The following is a 12397-nucleotide window of genomic DNA, read 5'->3' on the forward strand; positions in this document are numbered from 1 at the left end:
AAAGATGGACAGCCTTTGTGGATAGAGCGCTGGGCCTTGAGTCAGGAAGACCCAAGTTGAAGACCTGGCCTCATAAGCATACTAGCTGTTTTACCGTGGGCAAGTCATTTAACCTTTATTTGCCTTAATTTCTTCCATTGTAACATGGGAATAATAATCTCCACCTACCTCCCAGGGTTGTTGTGAGGATCAAATGAGATGATATTTGTAAAGTGCTTAGCATAATACCTGACACACAGTAGGTATGCACTTGATGAATGCTTGTTCCTTCCCTCCAGAAGATGGCATTTGAGCTTATTCTTTATTTCTGTTTTTATTATTATTTTATTAATGAGTTTTATATTTATGTATGTACATATATATTGTATATGTAACTTAATAAATGTTACCATCCCATTTGAATAATAAAAATAAAACATTCAACAAATATGCATAGTCCAGCAAAATAAATTCCTACATGTCACATTCAAAAACCATATGTCTCATTCTGCATTTTAAGCCCAACACCTCTCTGGCAGAAGGGAGGTAGCACACTTAGTCTTCAGTCTTCTCGCACATTATTGTTTGTCTTTGCAATGATTAGAGTTCTAAAAATCTTTCAAGTTTTTTTTTTAGATTAAGTTTTATCTTCAAATGAAGATCCCTTCTGACCCTCTCATTTCCCCTTTTCTTCCCCTCTAGTTGATAAGCAAGAAAAGGAAGACCAGTTATAAACATGTATAATAAACAAATTCCCACATTGATGTCCAAAAATGTTTCTCTGTCTTCCCTCTGAACTCTCAGAATCATTAGTCCTCAGAAATGGTGTTTAGATTTCCCAAGTCTTTGAAAGTTTGAGCTTATTTTTTGAAGGAATATAAGAAGTGGAGACCAGGAGGATAAGCATTCAAGGGAACAGATGGGAGATGTAGCATCTAATGTGATGAAGAGTAAATAAGATTATAGGAATGTTGAGTAATGTGTAAGAAACTGTGAAAGATAGAAATGAATTCAGGTTGTGAAGAGCTACTGGAGTTTAATGGATGGCATGATGTGGTCAGGCAAAATCACTTTATTGTGTGAAGGATGGACTGAGATGAGAAAAGAAAGGGAGACCAATTAGAAGGCTGTTTGAGTAGTCCAGGTGAAAAGTGTTGAATATTTGAACTATGATGGTGGCTATGTTAGTGGAGGGGACATAGACAAGAGATGTTGTGGAAATAGAAAAGGACATGATTTGATATGTGGGATGAATAAGGACTTGAGGGAGTGACACTGAGGGGTTCTGAACCTGGTTGACTGTGATGATGGTCATGCCCTTTAATAATATAGGGAAGTTCAGACCTGGGAGATTTGTTTAGAGTTAAAGACAAGAAGTGCTTTTCCACAAACAAAATCAGTGTGACCAGAATCAGAAGGAATAGTGTCAACAGGAGAAAAATTGCATCATATACTTCTGAGGCTCTAATATACAAGATACATGAGGGCCAATTGACAACCTAGTCATGTATTGGAATACTTGGTATTCTTGAAATACTAGAAGAACTTGAGAAACACTCCTGTCATGTGGGATGGATCCCTTAGGGCAAACTTGTAAGTTTACTTATCAATGATGCAAAAGTCAAATACAGGATGGATAGGCACAAATGAGTTTTGATTTGAATCCTCGTAGAGAATACTCGTATTAATGAGGTTATAGCCATTTGAGCATAAAAGATGACCTCTTAAGTTCGTTTCATGTTACTCATTGGGCAGTGCCCAGAGCTGGGCTTCTTTCCAGAGTGAGTCAGACCTTTGGTGTGAATGAGTCATAGTAATCACATGCCCTTACAGTAAGGGACTTCATAAAAGTAGTTTGAAACAAGAATTGATTTCTCCATTTGGAAAGATAGAAAATCTTTTGGTTTTTTATTCTTTTTAAAATTCGATTTTGTTTTTATTTTTCATTTCCAAATTCTCTCCCTTCCTCTACCTCCTCATGTTGAGGAGGCAAGTCATGCATAACATATTTCCATATTAGCCATGTAACCAAAAAAAAAAAAACAGACCTCAGTACCAAAACCAAGGAAAAAAAGATGTTTCATTCTACACTCAGTTCATAAGTTTTCTCTGAAGGTAGATAACATTTTCATCATGAGTTCTTTAGAATTGTCTTGGATTGATCCCTGTATTGATCAGAGTAGCTGAGTCTTTTACAGTTGATTATTGTTGCAATATTGCTGTTACCTTGTACTATGTTCTCCTAGTTTCTGCTCACTTCACTTTGCATTAAGTATTGGGGAAGGCAAGTAGAAGGATGATTTCAGTATTTCAGAGAAATAAGTCTTCATGGTTTTCTAGCACATGATTCACTAAGCCAGTGAGTGGCCTCCAAACTTTTGATCACACTCCTATTAGGAACCTCAATATGTATATATTTGTTTCTAAATTACAAACCTGGCAGCTCATTACTATATTATAAAATGCAAAAATAGAAATTAATATAGATGAGAAAAATAAAATACTGTTCAGTCTTAAAGTTAATAAGGGTGTTGAATAATAAATTAATGACAGACCTATGCTTTACAAAAATCAAAGGCAGCTAAATGTATTGGACAGAAAAGAGACTTGAGGCAGGGAGACTTTAGGAATGGTTCAGCTAACAAACAAGTGATGAGGTTTAAAACTACATTGGAACCTATATAAGTAGAAAGAAGGGTGCAGATGTGAGAGTGATGTTAAGTTAGAAATGACAAGATTTGGCAAGTAATTGGATATGTCTAGTGAAGAGTAGTGGAAAAGAACACTAAAATGGTGAATCTGAAATGGTAAATAGCAGTCAAGAAGTTTGAAAATGAGATGAATTTGGGTACAAGATCTGCAGTAGAATAGTCTAAGTGTTGGATTTAAAGTCCAGGAGACCTTGGTTTGAATTGTGCTTTAGACATTTATAAGCTGTATGACTCTGGGGAAATCTCTTAACTTCTATGAACCTTTTTCATCTTATGTAAAATGAGCTCTTTGGACTGGTCAACCTCTTAGAACACTTTTACTTGCACATTTATGATTCTCTGATCCATCCATGCCTTCTCTTCCTTTGTGACTCAGGGTTACCCTGACTGAAAAAGAAGACAGATGAGCTCCAATGGAGGTATTTCAAGGGAAGGTGGGATTTCACCCATCTTATCCCACACTATGATTGGTTGAGCATATAATGTGTATATCCTTTGGGAACAGGCCTGGCACTTTGGAGAGTATTTCTGTAAGTCATGCTGCCTCTCATTCCATCTAAGACCTAGTTCACACAGTCCCAATAGACACTACTTTGATATTTTTAAGGATCTGTGCTTTCTTTGCATACTCCCTCCTCATTCACATAAATATTTCAATCTTGACTAACCAATAAGAGCCCTGTTTTAGTTTTGTTTCTGTAAATTAAAGATCTAGAGATGAAAGAATATGCACTTATGACTTCTTTCCACAAATGTTTGAAAGCTTACTGTGTTCCGTTACCTATTATTGCTCTTTCCTGATTTTCCTTGCTATCTTAATTTTCTTTGGCCTAGAGCCACTCAGACTAACCCTGGTTATCTACTCCCAGGGCTTTATCCTGGGTCCTATTCTTTTTTTTTAAATTTATTTATTTAATTTATTTAATATATTTAGTTTTCAGCATTGATTTTCACAAGAGTTTGAATTACAAATTTTCTCCCCACTTCTACCCTCCTGACCACTCCAAGATGGCATATATTCTGGTTGCCCCGTTCCCCAGTCAGTCCTCCCTTCTGTCACCCCACTCCTCTCCCATCCCCTTTTCCCTTCCTTTCTTGTAGGGCAAGATAAATTTCTATGCCCCATTGCTTGTGTATCTTATTTCCTAGTTGCATGCAAAATTTTTGTTTGTTTGTTTTTGAACAACTGTTTTCAAAACTTGCAGATTCTTTCCTCTTTTCCCTCCCCACCCAGCCTCCCTAAGAAGGCAAGCAATTCAACATAGGCCACATGCGTATCATTATGGAAAACCCTTCCACAATACTCATGTTGTGAAAGACTAACTATATTTTGCTCCTTCCTGACCTATCCCCCTTTATCCAGTTTTGTCCCTTGACCCTGTCCCTTTTCAAAAGTGTTTGCTTTTGATTACCTCCTCCCCCTATCTGCCCTCCCTTCTATCATTCCCCCCTTTTTGTTATCTTCTTCCTTCTCCTTTCCTGTGGGGTAAGATACCCAATTGAATGTGTATAGTATTCCCTCCTCAGGTCAAATCCAATGAGAGCAAGATTCACTCATTCCCCCTCACCTGCCCCTTCTTCCCTTCCTACAGAACTGCTTTTTCTTGCCACCTTATATGTGAGATATTTTACCCCATTCTATCTCTCCCTTTCTCCCTCTCTCATCCCTTAATTTTATTTTATTTTTTAGATATCATCCCTTCATATTCAACTCACCCTGTGCCCTCTGTGTGTGTTACATATATACACACATATATATGTATGTATCTATGTATGTATATTCCCTTCAGCTACCCTAATACTTAGGTCTCATAAATTATACACATCATATTTCCATGTAGAGATGTAAACAAAACAGTTCAACTTTAGTAAGTCCCTTGTGATTTCTCTTTCTTGTTTACCTTTTCATGATTTTCTTGATTCTTGTGTTTCAAAGTCAAATTTTCTTTTCATCTCTGGTCTTTTCACTGAGAAAGCTTGAAAGTCCTCTATTCTATTGAAAATCCATATTTTGCCTTGCAGCATGATACTTAGTTTTGCTGGGTAGGTGACTCTTGGTTTTAATCCTAGCTCCATTGACCTCCGGAATATCATATTCCAAGCCCTTCTATCCCTTAATGTAGAAGCTCCTAGATCTTGTGTTATTCTGATTGCGTTTCCACAATACTCAAATTGTTTCTTTCTGGCTGCTTGCAGTATTTTCTCCTTGATTTGGGAGCTCTGGAATTTGGCAACAGTATTCCTAGGAGTTTTCTTTTTGGGATCTTTTTGAGGAGGTGATCTGTGGATTCTTTCAATTTCTATTTTACCCTCTGACTCTAGAATATCAGGGCAGTTTTCCTTGATAATTTCTCGAAAGATGATATCTAGGCTCTTTTTTTGATCATGACTTTCAGGTAGTCCAATAATTTTTAAATTATATCTCCTGGATCTATTTTTCAGGTCAGTGGTTTTTCCAATGAGCTATTTCACATTGTCTTCCATTTTTTCATTCTTTTGGTTCTGTTTTATAATGTCTTGATTTCTCATAACATCCCTAGCTTCCACTTGCTCCAATCTAATTTTTAAGGTAGCATTTTCTAAAGTGGTCTTTTGGAGCTTCTTTTCCATTTGAGTAATTCTGCCTTTCAGGGCATTCCTCTCCTCATTGGCTTTTTGCAGCTCTTTTGCCATTTGAGTTAGTCTATTTTTTAAGGTGTTGTTTTCTTCGATATTTTTTTTTTTAGTATTTTTTTGGGTCTCCTTTATCAAGTCATTGATTTGTTTTTCATGGTTTTCTCGCATCACTCTCATTTCTCTTCCCAATTTTTTTGCCATTCTGAAACATTTGATTTTTTTTTATTACCAATGCATTCCCATCATGTCAAAATAGAAGATGAGTGACATTTTTATTACTACTTTTTTAGCTCAGGGCCGTGATTAGTTTTTGTTACATTTAAAATTACAACTCAAAACAGTACTTGTATGTAAAACTTATACGATGATAAACTCAATTCCATGGCAACTAACGTTTGAATTGCAGTATGAATGCTTTATATGCTTATTGTGGCATCAGAAGTTAAAACAAGAAGTCAGGTTCCATTCCCAAATAAATTTACAGGAATATCTTTTTCAACTAAAACTATAGTTCCAGCAGTGTTTTTTGGACCTTAATGCAAGTGCAAAATAAATTTCCATATTTCAAAATCCATTTAACTAATTAAGGAACTTTCACCTACCCTTCCAACTATGTTTACAATCAGTTTGGATTGATAGGGAACACTAAATTTTGTGAGAAATACACTAGTGGGGATCACAGGATTTCTCAGACTTGGTCACTCCTTTCCTGGTTGTGAGCCCTTAGGAAAATCCACCTGACAGTCACCTTCTCATGGAAAGAACGCAGAAAGAGAGTGGACGGAGGAAGGTGAATATTACACTTCTCTGGGAAATCTGGTGTGCTGCTCCCAAAGAACACATTCCAATACAAGAGCAAGAGCAAGCTTAAATATTGTTAAGTGTAGTCTGACTCCTCCCCTCAGAGTCGTGATTGGTCCAGACTCCTCAAGGTTACAACTCTTCCTTGAACTCCCACTACATGCCCTCATTAACATGTTTCCCCTCCCAGATCATACATTCCATGATTAGAAAATGGCACAGTCTCCGCCCCTTGGGCATGTAAGTTAATATTAATGAGGTTAGTTGAGCAGGCCCCATTCACAAGTGAGGACACTTGTGAATGGGGCATGACCCTTCAGGTTCTGGCTGGTTGTTTTCTCCCAACCTTTCTATTTCCCCCTATTTCCCATGAGGGGCCCAACCGCTGTCCTTGCAAAACAGGATATGGAAGTTTATCTGAAGCTCCCAACAGCGTGGGAGTGTTCACCATTTCCCAGGAACATCTGTATGCGCAAAACAAGATAACATAATATCCATTCTTACATTTTGAACCCCAGTTAAGCAAAATGTACCCCCCCTCCCAAAATTCCATTCTGATTAGTAGACCTTTATTATTAAAAGTTTGTGGGAATTTGCCCCTGGAGACAACAGGTTGCCACTGGAATTTATTGAGGGTGGTTGGGGGTTAAGGGTTGAGGTGGGGGTGTAGGGTGTGTGTGACATGGTTGGACCTGTGTTTTAGGAAGATCAGTTTAGTAGCTGAATGGAGGTTAGATTGGAGCCTGGAGAGACTTGAGGCAGACAGAACCACCTGCAGGCTAATGCAGTAGTCCTGGTGTGAGGTGAGTAGGACCCTGCATTAGAGTAATGGCATTGTCAGAGGAGAGAAGAAGGGGCCTTATGCTAGAGATCAAATCAACAGGCAAAAGATCCTCTGCCTGTGCTTTGTAAAATTTTTAGCATAATTAAATGCTGCACATTGTTAAAGGCCTTTTCTTGATTTTATTGCTATATGATTCAGTTTTCTACTTTAATTAGTTACTTTTAACAAACTTTTTAAAAAAAACATTGAGTTCCAAGTTTTCTCCCTCTCCCTCCAACCCTTCTCCCACCCACTGGGAAGCCAAGAACTAAGATGTCAATTATATGTGTGAAATCATGCAAAACATTTTTCCATATTAACCACATTGCAAAAAAAGTCAGAATAATAAAATGGAAAAAAAAATTACACTCCACTTTTACTCAGAGTTCATCATTTCTCTCTCTGGAGGTAGATAGCATTTTTACTGTGAGTCCTTTGGAATTGTGTTGGAGTACCTAAGTCTTTCACAGTTGATTATTGTTAAAATATTGCTCTCACTGTGGACAATATGTGATTTTGAATGCTTTTGCTTTAATATGTTTTAATTGTATTCCTAATGTTGAACCATTTTTGCATCATTGGTAAAAATCAACTTGATTACAGTGAACTTTTGAAATTTATTTCCAGAGTCTTTTGACCAAGATTTTATTTTAAATTATTTAATTTGTTTCTGTTATTTTTCTTTGTAATTTTTTTTGTTGTTGTTGCTGTATCCTTCCCTGTTTTAAATATTGGAACTATATTCAGCTTCATAAAAGCAGGTAGGGTGTTTTTTGTCTAAATTTTTTTAGAATAATTTGTGGAATATTTTAAAGAATATTTGTGGATTATATATTCACTTGTGATCTGAAGGGAGGAAGGATTCTTTGGTAAGAAAGGAAAAAGTACATTTCAGGGGACTGCCCCCTCCCTTTTTTTTTTTTTAAACAGAAGTATATTGGCAGGAGATGAAATACTCTGTACTAGAAGTATCTTGTAATATGATAATTTTGCCTAAAAGGGAGAATGTGGAAATGGGTGTAATTTGTAATTGGACTGAAATGGGATAGATGGCAGCCAAATTGTAAAGGCCTTTCTATGTCAGGCTAATATATTTGTATTCTGTCCCAGAAACAGTAGGCAGAATAGGAACCTTTCAGGATTTTTGAATAGGGTAGTGACATGGTGATTCATATGTTTTCAGAATTGGGCAACTGGTTTGATAGAGAAGAATGAGCGAATAGTCAAGAATGACCTCAGAGTTTTGAATCTTGGAGACAAGAGGATTGTGGTGTCCTTAGCAAAAATAGAGAAATTTGTTGTGGGGTAAGTTTGGGGACCTAATCAGTTAGTTCTGTTTAGGGCATGTTTAATTCACGGTATACCATGGAACATCCTGGGAATTATCAGAGTCTAGATTCATGCTTCTGACTCATTTTTTCACTATTCCAGAGTGTTCTAACTATAATAACAACTCAAATTGTGTGTGTATACACATGTGTATATTTGTGTATGTACATATATATGTATATATTATATGTACATGTATGCATGTGCATATATACATGACATAATATAACTTTTCCAAGTACTTTCTTCACAATAACTCTTTCATAAGTTGAACCTTTATTTCCTAGTTGCATTTTAATCTTGATTCTGCATTTGTAGGTCCCTCTTTGACATCTCTGTTTTAGAGCATTAACAGCACAATTAAAAAAGGAGCCTATTCCAGTGAACTACTAAACCACGTGATGTAATGGACTGGGAGTAAGCTCTGTTGTTTATTGTTCATTGCCTCCCCCCTTTTGGGAAATGGATGTAATACTATTTACAAATATATTTAATTTTCAAATATAAAAATTGAAAGACTGCTTCCTGTCCAAATCTTCCTTTCATATGTAGGTAGTCTCTTATAAAAACAGTATTTACCTGCCAAAAGGAGACATTTGTTAATTATTGCTTTTTTGGGGAACTCACAGCCCCTACTCCATTTTGAGCTGCTAGCTCCTTCCCTGTCTTCCCAAAGGTCATGGACTAGGCTCCTCAGTACCCTACTCCTGGAAGGAATTTACACAACTGGGATTAAGTAGGGAGTATTCAACTACAATTTTTCCAGGTGATGGAGAACTACTGGACCTTAACATCTGCCTTACAGTTGAACTTCATTGTATGTGCTGTCTCACCTATCTCTGAGCAAAGATGTGACCCGTTGGATATGAAAGGAGAACACCCCTAGTCTGAGGGATGAGATCTGATTTTGTATTTTGATTGCTACCATTAACCAAAATTATTACCTTGAGTGAGTCACAATTTCACTGAGATTCTATTTCCTAATCTGTAAAATGAGAATAATGCTATTTCCTATGGCATCTCATAGGTATATTTGTGAGGATCAAGTGAGATAATATATGAGAAACTACCATACAAATATTCATACTTGTTATTCTGCCTCTGAATACCTATGCATTTAACATTTATTTTTACTGTTCTGTTTTACAGAACAATACCGTAACTTTCCTATGACTTGTTTATGCTCTAGGAGGCCAAGATCTTCTTGGTTATCTTTGTATTCCTCAAAATGACTGGCATGGAAAGGTGTTCAGTAGATATTCATTTTAACTAATAGAATATGGTTAAGTTGAGATTCCTCTTAACTTTACCACTAATGATATATAAACCATTACATTATAGTTCTTTTCTAAAGGATAATTAAAATCTCAGAGCACTCTCAGAAGGGTATAAAATCTAAAAAATGGTTGTATAATGCCCCTTAATCCTAAACTGATTTGAAGTAAAAAATATGGAATTAAGTATGACGTTTCCCTTTTGAAGGAGCAAAAGACAAGCAGATAATAGTAATAGTGGTACAAGGCTTTGGTTTGGCCACACACAACTTATAAAGACTAGAAGCATGAATATACGGCTCAAAGTGTCGAGTGTAATCAGTAGTAAGTGTTGATTATTTTCACAGGGTTGTTTCTTCTCTGCTGCTTGTTCTCTTACTGACTTAGTACATTTCCTTAAATAATATAAAGCCCCTCTCCTGGTCTTCCCTCCCACCCCCACCCCTGCTTTTTTTCCTTCAAGTTTTTTGATGAAAGAAAATGAATTAGAATTATTCTTTAAAAAACCCTGTGGTTGAGTCTATTCTATGGATGATACATTTATATTCTTTTAGTATTTGTTGCATGCCTCTGCAGCATTTTTTATCTGTCATCACATTGGCTGTATTTAAAAATATACATCTCATTTTGTACCTTGAGTCCATTTTCTCTGTATCAGAAGGAAGGTAGGATGTTTCTTTATCAATCCTCTGGAAGTGGTGGTTGGTCATTACACTAAATTCTTCCAAGTTTTCTTTCTTTAAAATATTGTTTCTGTATAAATTGTTATCTAGGTTCTGCTCACATCGCTGTGTCAGTTCATATAACTCTTCCCAGGTTTTTCTGAAATGGTCTTTATCGTAATTTCTTACTGCTCAATATCATTGTTATCTGTTATAATTACGTACCCTAATTTGTATAGCCACTCCCCAAGCATATGGATACCCTTTTAGCTTCTACTTTTTGACAGTAAGAAAAAGAGCCACTGGTATAAAAAAAAAAATTTATATGTATGAAACCTTACCTCTTTTTTTTATCTCTTTATTGTATAAGAGGTCTGGTGGTGGTCAAGGTTTAGCTTCTGAAGGTATGATCAGTTAATTTAAAACTTTGTTCATTTTCCTTTGTTCCTGTGAATATTTTGTAACTCATTCTTCATGTTCTGTTCATGTAAGTCCTCTAGATTTTCTCTGTGTTCTTCATAGCTGTCATTTTTATGGCATAATACACACAATTAGATTTATATGGTACAATGCTCAATGTAGTCAGTGCCATTACATAACCTGTTTCCCTGTAAAGCACAGTACACATGTAATTCAGCCTGTTCCCCTACTTATTTCTACTCTCAGTTCATTTCCCATCTGCAATAAATGTTCAGTGCTGTCACAAAAGAGATCCTTGAACATTTCTGTTTTTTTTGTAAGCTACATTTATTAGTTTAAATATGGAGGAACTGGACCATAAATTAATTACCCTAGAGACTTGGCTGGAATAGTCCTATAGGGTTGTTCAGTCTGTATGATAAAATTATTGCTTAATGTAGATTGACCCACCTCTAAGGTCCCTTCTTACTAAAGTTAAACTTTTATTTACTAGAGTCGCAGAATCTCAGACTGTTTACGTGTGGTGACAAGTCTTCTTTTCTTTTACAGAGTTCCTAGTGAAGAATGCAATGGGATCAATAGCATGTCTGTGGAGAGTGGCCCTGGGACAAGACTGAGAAATTTACCAGTAATGGGGGATGGACTAGAAACTACACAAATGTCTACAACGCAGGCCCAGGCCCAACCCCAGCAAGGCAGCACTGCAGGCAGTAATCCCCCACCCCCAGAGACTTCCAACCCTAACAAACCCAAGAGACAAACCAACCAACTGCAATATCTGCTCAAAGTGGTGCTTAAGACGTTATGGAAACATCAGTTTGCGTGGCCTTTCCAACAGCCTGTGGATGCAGTCAAGCTGAACCTCCCTGTAAGTACCCTGGCCTGAAAACTTTCAGCTTGCCACATTTTGGCCTGTTAAAACAATTAGAATGGTTATTCTGTATTCATTTCTTTGGCCTTTCCCAGAGAAACAATTGACATTTTTTTAGAGTTTAAAGGTTTGGCCATTCTTTTCATCTGAGTGGTTTTAAGGTGACTTTCGGGGTGCTATGTCAATCAACAAACCCTTATTAGTACTTACTGTATGTCAGACATTGTTAACAGGTATTGAGGATATGAAACAGAAACTTAAATTCTGTACTTATAAGGCACTTACATTCTAATGGGAGAATCAGAACGTGTATGTATTTACAGGGTAAAATACAAAGTAGTGATGAGTTAGTTTTGGGAGGAAATGTACTAGCAGTTGATTGTAGGAGGTCATATAGAAAGCTGTCACTTGAACTGTATCTTGGATGAAAAGAGGGATTCTATGAAATGCAGGTGAAGAGGAGTTCATACCTGGAATAGGTAATAGCCAGTGTAAATACACAGAGATGGGAGATTGAGTGTCTGAGGAACAATGAGAAGGCCAGTTGGCTGGATTACAGATGACAAAACCAATGGCCAGTGAACCTAGAAGGATGGTTGAGGCAGGGTTATGAAAGGCATTAACAGATAAACAAAGGAGTTTATTTTTGAAGCAATAGAGAGGAGCTTCTGAAGTTGATGGAGTAAGAAGATAACATGGTCACATCTGTACACAATAAAAATCAATTTTGCAGCGCAGCTAGATGGCGCAGTGAGTAGAGCACTGGTCCTGGAGTCAGGAGTACATGAGTTCAAATCCAACCTCAGACACTTGACATATGTACTAGATGTGTGACTTTGGGCAAGTCACTTAACCCCAATTGCCCTGCCCAAAACAAAAATCAATTTTGCAGCAATATGTAGAGTGGTAAA

At 36.8% G+C, this 12397-nt stretch overlaps 1 protein-coding gene across 2 annotated transcripts in view; it reads left to right on the forward strand.

Moving 5' to 3' along the window:
- Positions 1–12397, forward strand: part of BRD4 (bromodomain containing 4) — a 198497-nt gene that overhangs the window by 92862 nt on the left and 93238 nt on the right. For both annotated transcript variants that reach the window (XM_036742378.1, XM_036742379.1), the window contains exon 2: positions 11165–11483. In XM_036742378.1, the coding sequence (XP_036598273.1) occupies positions 11199–11483 (285 nt within the window). In that variant the 5' untranslated portion in view covers positions 11165–11198. The remainder of the gene's footprint in view (positions 1–11164; positions 11484–12397) is intronic.

Source organism: Trichosurus vulpecula, chromosome 1, assembly GCF_011100635.1.
Source record: "Trichosurus vulpecula isolate mTriVul1 chromosome 1, mTriVul1.pri, whole genome shotgun sequence".
Lineage (NCBI taxonomy): Eukaryota > Metazoa > Chordata > Mammalia > Diprotodontia > Phalangeridae > Trichosurus > Trichosurus vulpecula.